General features: G+C 40.5%; 1 protein-coding gene across 1 annotated transcript in view; it reads right to left on the bottom strand.

Moving 5' to 3' along the window:
• Positions 1-6035: 6035 nt before the first annotated feature.
• The window catches only part of ZBTB43 (zinc finger and BTB domain containing 43), a 77193-nt gene continuing 68590 nt past the window's right edge, over positions 6036-14638 (bottom strand). The window contains exon 3 of the mRNA XM_078646106.1: positions 6036-8859. Coding sequence (XP_078502232.1) covers positions 7436-8851 — 1416 coding nt within the window. The 5' untranslated portion in view covers positions 8852-8859 and the 3' untranslated portion in view covers positions 6036-7435. The remainder of the gene's footprint in view (positions 8860-14638) is intronic.

Here is a 14638-nt window from a genome sequence, read left to right as displayed (position 1 = left end):
CAGATCAAATTATCAGGCTATGTCTTCAAAGAAATTGCTGCCTATTCCTTTAACATGGTCATTTGTATTTGCTTTTCATTCTCGGACTGAAACATGAGAGGTTTTTGTAGCATGAGATATGAGAGTGTCTTGCTGGTGTGAAACGAAAGGCTGCGGATGTAATTTTTACTAACACAAAACAGAACTTATTAAATACCTATAAATGAACTGTGCCAACATTTCAAACTATGGGGCACATTAGGATGGCGGGCGGATTTTGTCCGCCCGCCATCCCGTCGTACAAAGAGACAGACCGCCATAAGGGCGGGGGTCCCGTGGGTGCCATTAGGATGCGCCCGCCACAGTGGCAGGAAGGAAGGCATGTTGAGCATGGAACTGCAGGGGAGTACCATAGGTACCCCCCATGTGAACCCCCCAACCCCCTCGGAGTCCCTGGGAGACCGCAACAGGCCCCCCAAGCAGACTCCGCATGCCTTTCAGTGGCGGCATTGAAAGGCATTTCCAAACACACATTCTAATATGGCTGGCGGTGTCTTCAGACCATGTAGAACCCTTTTCCGCCCGGTCGACATTTTGACCTGGCGGAAAACCGGCGGACGGTCTTTCCGTCCGACGCAGACCCCCCAGCCATTGTAATATGGCGGGGGGTAATTTCTGCACGGATGGCGGGCAGATCAACCCCGCCGGTTTGGCGGGGACTACTGCTGGCCCGGCGGGGGCGATCCGCCCGCCATCCTAATGAGGCCCCATATCAGCAGTTAGGAAAGCACAACTGAAGTGTTTTTTTATGCAATTCTTAAGTGTGATGGAAACAAAGATTTTAAAAAGATCAATAGAAATCAAGACACTTTACTTGGTAATGTGCAAATGACAAATATTTGTGGAAACTGGAATTCCACACATTATCATTTGTGCGCTATATAGTTTTATCAGGAAGACTGTAGCTCTTGGCAAATGTAGAGGCCATTTCAAAGGAGAATGTGCTGTCTGTAAATGACAGTGCGCTACCACACCATACTTTAGTCATGTACTTTAGACAGTGTGCGCTACAATGAGCCACCGGCTAGGTACTATCCCTTTACATGCTATTGCCGAATGGGTGTGGCTCATTTGCCACACCTGCTGTTTGTGCGACACTTGGATTTTTCACAATCCTTATGAGTTTTGTGATGGAACACTGAGGACAGCGCCTTCACTCTAAAAACCTTTCCAACACCAAAATCGACTGGTGGCATTTGCAAACATGTTTTTCAGCTCTTTTGTGTTCCTGCCAATGGGGACAGATATTTCTAAATGAAAATACATTTCCCATGAAGTTACTAGTTCAAAAGGAAATGTCCCTGTGGTTTAGGTTTCTATGCTGGCAGAAGCATATGCATTTCTCATTCAAAGGGTCTCTTGACAGCAAAATTGGACAAAAAAATAGGATCCTTTCAGAGTTTCCTTCAAAGCCCACTGAAAGCAAAATAAGCTCTTACAGGATTCATTGCGGATGGTTTTGTACCCAAAATAGCCCGAATGGAAATGCACTAATAAAAAAACTATCTCAGAAACATTACATTTTTGTTTTTATGGCCAGCAACACAACTTGAGCAATTTGCTCTTTATATTTGTGACTAGGTGGAATCAATCTATATTATCTTTATGGGGTCTGAAAAAAAGGAAGACTGATGTAATTTCAAAAACTTGTTTCTTTAAGAGCTCAACCTTCAAAGTACAGCAGTAGGAGGGTTAAAGAGTCCAGCCTTCCTTCAGCAGCAGCAGTTAAAGCCTTATCAAATATTCTTAGGCAGGACTAGAAGAACCAAGTACAGAAAACCGCTGGACCTACGGTTGGGATATCAAACTCACCAGGTGATCACTGCTGCAGCAGAATGTCTGATTCACTTTGTAGTTATTGCTGGAGAATGAAAATATCATAGGATTTTCTCTTGTCTGCTCATTAGAAACCCTGCCATCCAAGGCTCAAATGGTGAGCAGGTGAATTGCGCCTGGTGCAAAGAAGCCCAAATGTGGTGATGAAGAGACAGTAATTTGAAAATGAAGAATGTCTGTGAAAGTAACTTATAGCGTGCTAGGTCGTCACAGCATGACATTCAATAAGTGTTTGCTTTTAGATTTTTCATTCTGAGAAGATGAGTTGCTTACAGAGATGTTCTGCCTATAAATGATCACAAAGTCTTCCGTTGCCTGTTGGCACAGGAAGTGGGCGCCACGCTATAGTGTTCACGTGCGGAAGACGTTCGGAGGTGACCTATCAAAATTGTGATGACTTAAGGACAATAAAGTTCATAATGTCAAAAACTGTTAAATCAAACAGGATAGGCTGGATAAGCTTGCCTCCTAAACAATGGAGGATGCCTACATCCAAGTTGGCTTCAGTTGGTCTTAAATTGGGAGGATTAGGTCAAGAATCTCCTGTTTCTTGACAAATTGATGCAGCTTGTTCTTCAACAAACTTCCCAATACTTTTGCTGCCTAAAAAAAAGAATAGCAATAAGACAGACATTGGCCAGAACACTGGGCCTCGTGAAAGAGTTGGTAAATCTAGTTACAAGAGGTTTTGACTACATCCAGAAGGAATCGCTTCATCAGGTTTGGATCCTGAAAGGGCTATGAGCTTAGGAATCGTAGAGGGTCCTATTTAGGATAGGTAGCAGTCCGGTTTTTATTTTTTATTTTAAATAATCCGAGCCACAGATGTAAGGCCAACCGTCTCAAACTATTTTCCCATTGTTTAAAACTGATCCTGGAACCATATTCCTAGAAATGCTCTTATACCCTCATGTATGTTTCAGCTTAAATGGCTTTCACATTGTCGATAAATAAAAAGTGAAGGATTTAGAAATCAAATTTAAAAGGCATAAGAGAGGACGCAAGACATGAATGGGGCAAAGAGAATCGAACCATTTGAAAAAAAAATGCTTATTATCGACACAAATTTGCTGTCCAGGTAGATTTCTTTTTTGCAAGATGGCCATTTTAAATTTTGTCACTCCCAATTTATACACCTTCATAACCTCTTTTGCCACAGACTTCATTTTGAACTGGCAACTGGCCCTCCTTTTACTGACAAGAAACCAATTAAACTCTGGATTATTAGGGCCAACTCTGCCGGCTGAAAGTAGACCAACTTGAGTTGATAGTTCTGGCTTAAGCTGCTGGAATCTAGCCAAACATTGTATGCATGCTTTTTTGTCTGGTTCTGTTAACCTTTACCATGCTCATGACGAGCTCAGCTCGTCATGAGGCACGGTGCTCCGGTGCTCATGACGAGCTCAGCTTGTTATGAGCCGTGGAACGCTCAGGTGCGGGGAGAATTCCCCTGCTGTGCTGAGCGTTCCACAGGAGCCGGTGCACCTGTGACGAGCACAGCTCGTCATGAGCACAGGAGCGCTGTGCCTCAGAGAATGCGGGTGCTGTGCGCCCCCCCCCCCCCAGCACAGCGGGGGGAATTACCCCCGCAGCGAAGGGGCTAGGTCTCCTAAAACAGGTCCATTTGAGTGATACCCAGCCACTGAACAATAGGACTTGTGCTGCCATGGAGACTGCTCAAGCACATACAAGCATTACAAAGTGTTGCTCAGGAAAGCAATCCATGCACTGAATACTACTAGTCTTGGTGACTGACCCATAATGACGACAATCTAGTACTGCCCCGGTGACTGAGCCAGGCACAGACTAATGGTAACAATGCAGCTGTGATGACTTGCCAATACTCAAAAGAGTGTTAGAAGTATACCCTAGCGACTGATCGATCACCATGGAAAGGTTTTATCGCTGCACTGCTTGGTCCAGGCACAGGAGGATGGTTCTAGCGCGGCCCTGCCATGCACAGGAGAACGCATCAAAAGTTGTTCACAATCTTACCATTAACAAATCAATTTCAGCAATGACGTACATTTAAGTGCTACTATCTGCATATAGTGTAAGATTTTTAAGCAGTACATACAAGGATACATTACTTTTCACATAAAATTGCAAATCTGAGTATCACTGAATTAGGCCAACCTGCACAATGTAACATCAAAGTACCCAATTAAAAATGGGCCATACAGTAACACAATTCTACCTTGTGATCCACCTCACACTTCTAGTAGTACAGCCATAACTTGACCAGCAAAGAATACTTAAGCTGTAGTTTTGGCAACAAGTCTCATGATTCCTGCTTAGGGAAAGATTATAATACTCCACAAAAACTGAAATTATGTTGCTTTACTAAAATATGAAAACAAGTCATAACTTTAGCTCGACCCATGCATAAGTGCATACCAATTTTGTGTCTTGGAAAACATGTTCCTAATTTAGGAGTACTACTTTACAGGTCCTATACCTCTCTTACTGGAAATAGATCAAATACAGTCGCTCAAGATGGGAGACTTTCACACAACATTGGAGCCGATGGATGTCGGAGTCTCATCAGCACATTGTAGTGCATGGAGGAACAAGAGTTCTGAGCTACAATAGCAGAACACGTAAACGGTCCTTTCTGTAGCGTTTAGATCTTCAGGTTCTGCATCAATAGGTTAGAGGTTCTCCGGGACATAGCCTGTGTTTAAGCAGTAAACTGACCACTTATCCCAATACGCTCTGTGACTGTCCGCAGACAAGCACTGAGTACATACCCAGAAGCAAGCCCTATATTTATGTATTTAGCACCAGTTGACAGAAAGTTACATTCTCAACATATATGTTGAGATAAATACCAGCATAATGATCATATGACTTAAGTAACCCAAGAAACGTTTAACAGCAGCTCTATTAACTGCAAGCTAGAGGTCTTTAACATTTCAACAATTAGAAAACAAGTATATATCAAGTCTGGTCTCTCTAATGAGCTAGGATCCAATACCTACAAGAGAAAATACATTCATGAAAAGACTAATTGTGGCCCTGGGCAATCGGAAAGTTTACTACCGGCTGCCAGAGCCTAACCTGTGTTATTTGTTATGCCCTCTAAAAGAAATAATTGACATGATGCATTAAGATTTGGATCAACACTTCAAAGGAATATTTCTGAAAAGGCCTATTGATGACAATGCTGAAAGTAAGGAACTATGGTGGTTATCACACTGTGAGAGGTAATTCTGATTGAGGCAGAAGCAGAGTTTTCTGCCCTAACTAAAGTTCTAACTTTACCAGATATGCGCCACCGATATATCACCAGGAAATACCCGGTGAAATGGCAATAGGGAAAATGCTTGGGATTTTATGGAAAAGCGGAGGAAACACCAGTTTCTGTGGTTATTCCTCATTTTCAGTTATCAAACTTGTGACCAGGAGGGAATTCCTAGTCTAAAAAGTACTGATCCCCATTGTACCAGTAACTCCAGGGTGTAGGAATTCACACCCAATTGGCAAGTGAATTATAATGAAGACCTAAATCTTTGCAGACTCTGTGAAATATCTAAAGGCTTCTGTAATTGACATTTTTTTGTAATACAGAAAATAATAGTTGCTAGATTGAAACAATTTACTACCAATACCTGTATATAAGCTACAAATATAGTTTGATTATTAGTCTTATTTTAGACATTAATACAATTTCTGACTTAAGCAAAATTGAGAAACCAAATGCACAATTTCTACAAGCATTCCTTTCGAAAGAGGTTACATTTTGATTCAATCCTTAATTGCCTTTTGGCAATGGAAACACATGGATAATAATATACCTAACTCAATTTATATGTACTTTGTTTTGAGGATTTAGGGTATACTACAACAAAAAAATGGCTATAGTTCAAATATTACTAATTTTTAAATATTATAAGATGGCCAATAAAAAGGGTGACTTTTGAACAGCAACCAGATTGTTATCACTCAATAATACCAACAACCTCCATTATCATAACACCCACCCTGAGGTTATTACACCACTGGAATAACATCTGGGTACCAATTTGTGGAAAAATCCTAAAATTTAAATTCAAGATGACAGAACAGATACACAATGAACCAGGAAAGATTGCTAAATTTATATATGTACCCTTCACCTCAAAGGGAGTTATTAAATTTAGAGACTAGAGATAGGTATGTTATTTGACTGATATATTTATAATCTTTAGGTTAAGTCAACGTTAATTATTGTAAGGACAATTGAAATAAACAGCTCCTTTGAACACACCTAAGGACTGCTACATCTTGTCTTGACAATATACTTTTTTCTAAAATAAGGTTTAATTTGTTGATTAAGATTTACATGCCACCTAATAGTTAATACAATACATCAGGGAGAGTGGAGGATTAGAAAAAGGTTAGGAGGACGTTAGGGGCAAGTTCCTTGATTATAAACTCTTAGACAACTGCGTAAAGAGGAGAAAGAATGAGTTTAGGGTCTTGTGGTAAGGATATTATTTAGAATTACGAGGCTAATGGAAAAATGCAAGACATTGAACAATATCAAATGATCTGATATATCTGCTAATGGGTATTATGCTCTCATCTCACTGAAATGTTAACATTCTTTGTTTCAATTCTATAAGATTCTGTGAACATGATACATTTATATAAGGTTAAGTTTAAAATCAAGGTTGAATTTTTAACACTACAAGTATGCAGGGTCAAAAAACGCATTTCATAACTTAAACAAAATGCCTCAAAACCTTTTCTGCTGAAGCCTTATGTGCAAAGGAATCTCAGAAGAGTCTACAGTACATACCAAAACAACTTTGAAATATGTTTAAGAAAACTGACAGTGGAAAAGATAATTTGACTCTAGTGAGAGGACAGTGGAAGAGGTGTTGCATGAAAATCAAGATACAGGACACCATAGGGCTGTCTGACCTAGTAACTAGCAAATTAGGGTTTTCCATAAAAAAGAAAGTATTACGTATTCTTTTAGATAAAGTGCTTTATACAGATACCTAAGTAGTTTGTACGTAGAAACACACAACATAGGAGAATTGCTAAGTATGTCTATGTTACCTTGTGGTTCAGAGGTGGGGGGGTTGGGCACAGTAAAACGATGCTACTGAAGATACGGAATAATGATCATCTATGTAGCACATACTGCAATCTGCCTAGCCACCTAATTCCTATATGCAAGTCTTATGTTTATGGTACTGATGGAAAACCAACTGCATTAAGAACATCAATGTCTTCTTTGACGTAGAGCCCGGTGCTAAGCATTTTCACCCACTACATTACCTTATCTGCCAGCAGCTATGCGTACAAAAGGTAACTCCACCGTTTTGCCTTCTTCACTTTATGCAAAAATAAGTCAGTCATCAAAGAAAATTGAAATAGGAGGCCTCAGTTTATGGCAGATTTGTGAGTTCATTTTAAATATACCTAAATAATTAAATTAAACAAGGAGAAACATTGAACCTAAAACTTCCTATGCTAACAAGAGAGAGTACCAAACACTATTGCACTGTGTTTTTCAATTGTTTTCGTACACATAAAACAACATACAAATTGCTTCTATCTTGGGTACTCAGTCAAAGACTTCTTTTTCAGTAGTAGTTGGTTCAATTTTCGTAGCCTGGTATGCCTTTGTGCATGAAGTCACATGCCGATGGAAACTGTCCCGCCACATAAACCTTTTTCCACATATGTTGCACTCATATGGCTTTATACCAGTGTGGATCTTCATGTGGCCCACAAGGTGATGTTTCATTTTAAACTTTTTACCACAGATCCCACAGCCGTATGGCCGGAGGCCGAGGTGCATACTCATATGCCGATCCCTCTGACTCTTGTGAGTAAAACTTTTACCACATTGGCAAGGATAAAGTTTGTAAACAACTGACGTGAATCCAGAATGTGACGTTTCCTCTTTAGAGCCCATTTCCATTTCAAGGTTATCCCCAAATCCTGCTGTAGCCAAGTTATCCTGTACGGCAGGGTCATGAGGTCCCTCTGTTCTATCGTTGGTAAATTCTTCCATAGAAGCACCATAGAAATCCACTTGCTCATCATAAAAGTGCTCTCCACGCTGGTCGCCCTTTTTATTACTACCTGTAACAGAAACATCGGCAGCACCTGCAGAAGGTACCGCAGTCTCAGTCTGAGAGGTGTTCATAGACTCAGCGGCCTGTTGCTCCTCGTAAGCAGTTTGCACTTCAACGCCTTCACAGTTAGGGTCAAACCTTTCTGGTTTGACATGAATCCACTGTTTATGTGACATAATGCTTGGCTTGCTGTAGATAAGCCTACTATACTGATAATCTGTGCTATCACTCGCCCCTTCCTCACCATCCTGACTTGTCATTTCTGTGCTAAGCCGATCATGCTCTGTTGAAGAATTGCTCGGAAGATACTCCTGCTCGGTTATCTGCGATGAAAGTTCATCATCTTTGGGGCTCTCGTCTTCATCCCTCGGCTCCTTTTGAGTTGGACTTTGAAAATTGGATTGTCCTGCGGCACTCGGCTCACAGCTTTCTCCAAGACAGTTATAATTACTGCTGCTTGGTGACTGATGATTACTCTGGTTCGATTTCTGGCAAAGCACCAATGGGTTACCCTCTAAAAGTTGCGTACACTTATCGACCACATGCCACATCTGAAGAAAGCTTGCAGCTGTTAAATAGCTCACAATCTCTGGTGCTGGAAGCACCAGGCGTCCAGTATATGTTGACAAAAGAATGTTTTCAAACACCCTAGGGTTCATGACATTTGGCAGAACAACTCGCCTACTATTCTTCAAAAGGACCTGGTCACAGAAGTAAGGAGAGCTTGCGGCAAGAACAGCCTTGTGTGCTCGGAAAAGCTGGCCTTGCACCACAATGGAAATGTCGCACAGCTGTCCCAACTGGCGTTGCTGATTCAACTTTTGCAAAATGGTGTTAGAAAAATCTGGGAAATCCACTCGGAAAGAGCTTGTTCCAGGCTCCATTTCATCACCAATCATGCGCAACCCTGCAAAAGAAAAAAAAACTATATTATCCATTTTCCGGTGATTTTATTTTTAATACCTTAACCAAAATAAAAGTAGTATTATGTTGGTTGGTGAATGGGGATTCTAAAACCTTTTTTACATATGTCAATTGAATTACAAAAAGGAAGGTATCACTGCACGACAGGCATTTCAACAATCATTTTCCCAGTGCACAGGGTTATTTACTTAAGGTTTTTGAAAATTTTACTTAGATGTTTTGAACACCTCCCTCGGCAGAAAGGGGTGTTTGTATGTTTGTGTGTATTTACTCAATAAGCTGTGCATTGGAACTAAGGGCCACAAAAACATAGAAAATCTGAGGCTACAAATACTTTTAAAGATCTTAGTAAAAAATATTTACCTTCAAAGACCAAATACGCTATGTTGAATATTTCACTCTTAGTACTGAAACTATTTCAGAGTGGTACTGAAATTAGGAGAAAACATCATGATATTATACATTGTCTTTATATAAATGTATTCATCTTTAACACTTATTTGAGAAAATATTTGGATTTTAGAAAGCATGATGCTGGCAATAGGAAATCCTAATAATTGGGTTTCCAAAACAGTTCAGCATACTTCTTTCCACAAAACAGTGAATTGTCTATAGGTGCTAGTCTGACTAAGCAATGCATGCATGAAAGATATTGACTCTTAGGACCATTGCACGTTGATAAGCTAAGATATTGTCCTGTAAAGAGAGAGTGCTAAACTTTTCATGATGGTAGTAAATGCCTTAACACTAATTCTGGCTCCTACCAATATCCAGTGTAGGCAATATGTAGCCTCTGCAATGTGAGCTACTTCACTCAAACCAAGGAGTGGTCTAATCTTCATCTTTTGTGCTTGAAGAAGTTGTGTTGGTCTATTGTTGGCAATGCCCAAGTACAGAGAATGGCTGCAATCTAAAAGGGATCTCACAATAGCGTCAACAAGAACGTTTCTCAGTTGGCACGGTATGAGAACAATGATTCTTCACAGGCAGGCACCGTGAATTCTAGGATTCTACTTGGAGTGGTCTACCTAAGCTCCCCCAAAGGACAGCATTTAATCATAGTATAATTCTAGGCTCTTGATCTCTGGATTTTGGTGCGAGTGTTGAATCCATGATGGAGAAGGAGGTGACCTCGGCTAGAAATCTATTCAGTCTCGTCCGGGAGTGAATGAAAATTATCACAGTATTTTCAGTAGGAGCCAACTCTGATTCATTCAAGATTGAATATGGTAAGGGTGCACCTTTTGCTCCAGCTGAGCACCATTATCATAGAAATGAAAGTGCAATTGTTGATGTCCAATGTAGTCTATCAAAGTTTGAAACCGAGAGTACACATAATTTGAGAAAGAGAGAATCCCTGAGGAAATCAACAAAATGCCACCACAGGAATAAAATACAATGGTCCTAATTTATCTTTCAAATGTCTTTAATATAAAATGTAATATTTAACACATACCTTCAGCCACTTCTGAATTAACCTCAAGCTGTTAGTTCGGGTGCCCTTTCATGTAACTAAAAATTGCAGATATGTAGATTTCTTTTTTATGTCAATAACTTTTTACAGTATCAGATTATTTTTTTTAACACACTGTCTTTTTTCTGCACTACAAGCTACATTTCTGCGTTGTAAAACTGAACATAGGTTACCTTTGACAAAAAGTTCAACTGAAATACTACAGGTGAAAACAACTTAATACTGACTGCAAAGTTGTGAGCTACTTTAAGTTTGGGAGAGGGAAAACTGTAGTATTTTTAACTATGTCTACATCATGGTGTTAACTCCTGGGGTTCAATTTAGTGTACCTAATGTAATTTAAGAATGTATGCAATAAAACAGCCCAAGAGAAATCAATGGCCGCTTTGTCCGTAGATTGAGATCCGTCCACATCCGGAATGGGACAGTAGAAAACAATGTCCACAAGATATCCCTATGGCTGGGCTGAGGCTATGGAATAGACAAACCCAGGAGATCTAGGGCTCAAGTCACAAGGTTTATTCTGATGTGCAAGCCCTATTTAGACATAGAAAAAGTTATCAATTAGCATCCAAGACTGCAACATATTTTTTTAGCTTTGTCATTAGCCAGGACCTTTTGATTTTAGTAAAATTGTATGTATATTATACTTATAGAATCTTTCAGCTAGCTCTCTTCATCCATTGGCCTGTTACTGTGTCATTCCCATTTTTTCCTCCTACTACAGAATACACCATTGGGGAAAGGTTCAGTTTACTTCAGCCACTGGCTAACTTAAAATGTGAGTGATGGAATAATGCCCTTTAAAAAGTGGCACAATCATGCACAAAGTAGTTTCTTTCAGTGCCAGGGACTAGAATGGCAATTTGTGCGATCTGAGACCCCAAAAATATTTTTGCTTTAATCAATGTCGCTTTTTAGATTGAGAGCTAGTAGTTTCCCCAAAAATAACAATTTGCAAAAATCATGACAAAACAAAATAACCATTAACAAAGGCAAAAAGCTGGCGGCCAACACCAGGTGTATAGCCCTTGCCAATTCCTGTTTTATCAGTGCAGTACAATGGAGGGGAGGAAAGGGGGGCTGGAGAAATACAATTCTATTAGATAAACAACCGAAGAGTCTAACCAATATTTGCTATAGTTTTCCTTACCTTGTCTTGATTCCTAAAGCTATACTTCCAGAGCTGGCCACAAAAAGACCACCACAAAGGTTAATGAAACCACAAAAGATTGAAAACACCACTGAACACACTACAACGAAAATTGAGGAAATTCAAGACATGAAACAGACAAAAGTGCACTATAACAGTGATTACACAACAGTTATCAAAATAAAAGTAGTATTATACGCGACTCCCCACGCGTAACTGAAGCAGAGTGCTATTCTAAAGGACTCCATAAAATTCTAACAGACTTCCTCAATTTAGAGTGCCAAAACACAGAACCACGGTGATCACAAGACTTCTGTGACCACAACACATGACTGACTATCATAGAAGGAAACACCAATACTAATTCATCAATGTTTACTTTCAATACCCTGTCGCAAAAAGGTTTGCTCGATATTATCATTACTGCCAGACCATCCGTATCCTCTTCTAGCCCAGCACCTTCAAAAAGATTTATAGATATCCTCTGCTCAACCTGTGCATGGGAGGTAGCTAGATGCCTACACGAGAAGTCCCTGGAACTAGGTTCATTCTCACTGGAGCTGAAAACCTCCTACATTAGACCCCTCCTCAAAGAAAAACCTCAACCTATCCGACACAGAAAACTAAAGTCCATATCAAATGGATCTTTCTTTGGAACATTTACTGATTTGAGACAGCAGTGTTTACTAAACCCTCAGAACCTAATGACTTAATGCAAGACCAAGAATCCAGCTTCAGACCAGGCAGAGGCGCATAGTCAGCCTTCATATCCATCAGGGATTATCTACAACACACAATGGGCAAGAACGGAGTAGATGCCTTTTTTGCTTCTCGATTTAACAGCTGCATTTGACACTGTCCATCACCACGTGTTACTACAAAAACTCCACGATGTCAGAGTTTGTGAGCAAGTTCTAAAATGGATTGCTTCTTATCCCATAGACAGACAATGTGTAGTCTTCCTACCACCCTTCACATCACCTCCTCACACACGATACTGCGGGGTTCCTCAGGAGTCTATCATATCGCCTTATTATTCAACATCTGTCTAACCACCTTACTTAACTTGATTAAATCATACAACCTCACCTGTTACAACTCTGGAGATGAGACCCACATTGTTACACTTACACCTCTACAATTTGAAACTTGATGAGTGCCTTTGTGCCATAAGCACAAGTATGACAAATAAGTATCTAAAGCTCAGAACTGCAAAGAGAGAGATAATGAATTGAGGACAATGGCAAAGTACCAGCCTGCCGCCATATGGCCTAAGGAACCTGAAGCCCCTCTACTAGCATCAGAAGAAGACAAAAACCTAGCGGTAGCCATGGATTCATACCTATCTTTGATACCGCATGTTAACATCACAAAGAGTGCCTTCTACATAATGAAAGCACAATGTCACATTTCCCATACCTTGCATAATAACAAACTGCAAGTCATCCTCACAGTTGTAGTCTCTAAAATTGACTATGCCAACAGCCTATACCTTGGGGCAACTGCATTCTTCATACGAAAAATACAACTCACCAAAAGTGCAGCCGAAAGGCTTCTTCTCCACCTTATCCAAGAGAACACATGACTCCTATCCTGCAATCACTACACTGGCTACCAATAGCTAAAAGGGAAATGTTCATGCCCTCGGCATTGTCCACAGAGCCTATCGAGGAAAAGGGAGCTAAACCTACAAGTTACATTCAGGCAAGACGAATCAAACAAAACAATGTGCACCAGGCTTGCATCACCTCTCATACCACTTTACATATGCAATACATAGAGGCACTGCTTACTCAGTATAAGCTGCCATGCTCTGGAACTCGCCACCAGCCAGCATTAGAAACACCCAGGAGCATATAAACTTTTGAAGACAGTTGAAAACATGATTATTTCCTAGATAACTGCACCACCGCACACCCCAGCAACAGCGCCCAGAAAGGCAGTCGTACCGTCAAGCACAATCCTCAGCTTGCAATGCGAAAATTGGAAAAAACTCAACCTGCAAACTGCTTTTGGTATGCAGGTAAGCAAAGAAGGGCTGCCCAATGGTTCGCTGTGGCATTATATTGTTATGTACTTGCATATTTTAACAGCTATGGCCCACAATAATACTAAGACCATAATATGTAATGGTCAGCAGCAAACTGTAACTTATACCTCTTACATTCATACACGACATATCTGCTACAAGGGTTGTCCATCACCAGCAGTGTACAACCGAAAAATACAGACATCACCAATTGTACAGGGATGGAATAACTGAAGAGATCTGTCACACATTGCTGGGCAATTAGGAGGACTTTAATATAGTCCATCACAGCAGGGCCCAAATATCTACACCTTCACTGCTTCTCTGCATCACAATGACACACAGATATGGGAAGATAAAAATGTCCATCCCAACAGATCTCTCCACTGCTCTCTCCCTCCAACAATGCCAGTTCAGGACCACAAATATACACAACAGCTCCGATTGGACAACCGAATGCAGTAAATCCCCTAGCAGTCTGTATTATATGAAATACCATGAAGGGACCTGCAGAGATGTTCAAAGGTGGCAGCTTGCTGAAAGCTATGAAACTGTGCTTGTCTCGCAGACGTCATCATCCACCATATTGCTACACGCTACATCCCATAACACAATGACCGCACATCGGTGGTCATCATGCACGACATGGAAACACTCCCCACATAGGATCAAAAACATTGACAACATCCTTCCAACCACACACCCTACACAGTGTGGCATGCTACCCATGTTGGCAAGCGATTCTGCGCCCCATGTAGCGGTAATAAGCGCTATATAAAGGTTGCAATAGAATACAATACAATTTAATGAACCAGGCAAGGTGAGTCAGAAAGTGTGGAAATGTGTGTAGAACATCTGCTTTTTCCTGCAGCCTGAACAGGATGGGAAAATATGGAGGAATAAAAACTACAAAAATAAAGCTAAGACAAACAGACAAACACCACGAAAGAAAATTGTAAATTTCCTTATGAATGCCTTTCGGCACTCTGCATCACTGCACACATCAAATATCTCCCCGATTTGCAGCCATATGTGTATGGATCCAAAAATTTACGTCTTCTTTGTGAATTGAACTCATAATTCTCACATAGTATCGTCTATAGTCA

The sequence above is a fragment of the Lissotriton helveticus genome, chromosome 5_1 (assembly GCF_964261635.1).
Source record: "Lissotriton helveticus chromosome 5_1, aLisHel1.1, whole genome shotgun sequence".
NCBI lineage: Eukaryota > Metazoa > Chordata > Amphibia > Caudata > Salamandridae > Lissotriton > Lissotriton helveticus.
The sequence above is the reverse complement of the archived record's forward strand: the minus strand, read 5'-3'. Positions and strand labels throughout refer to the sequence as shown.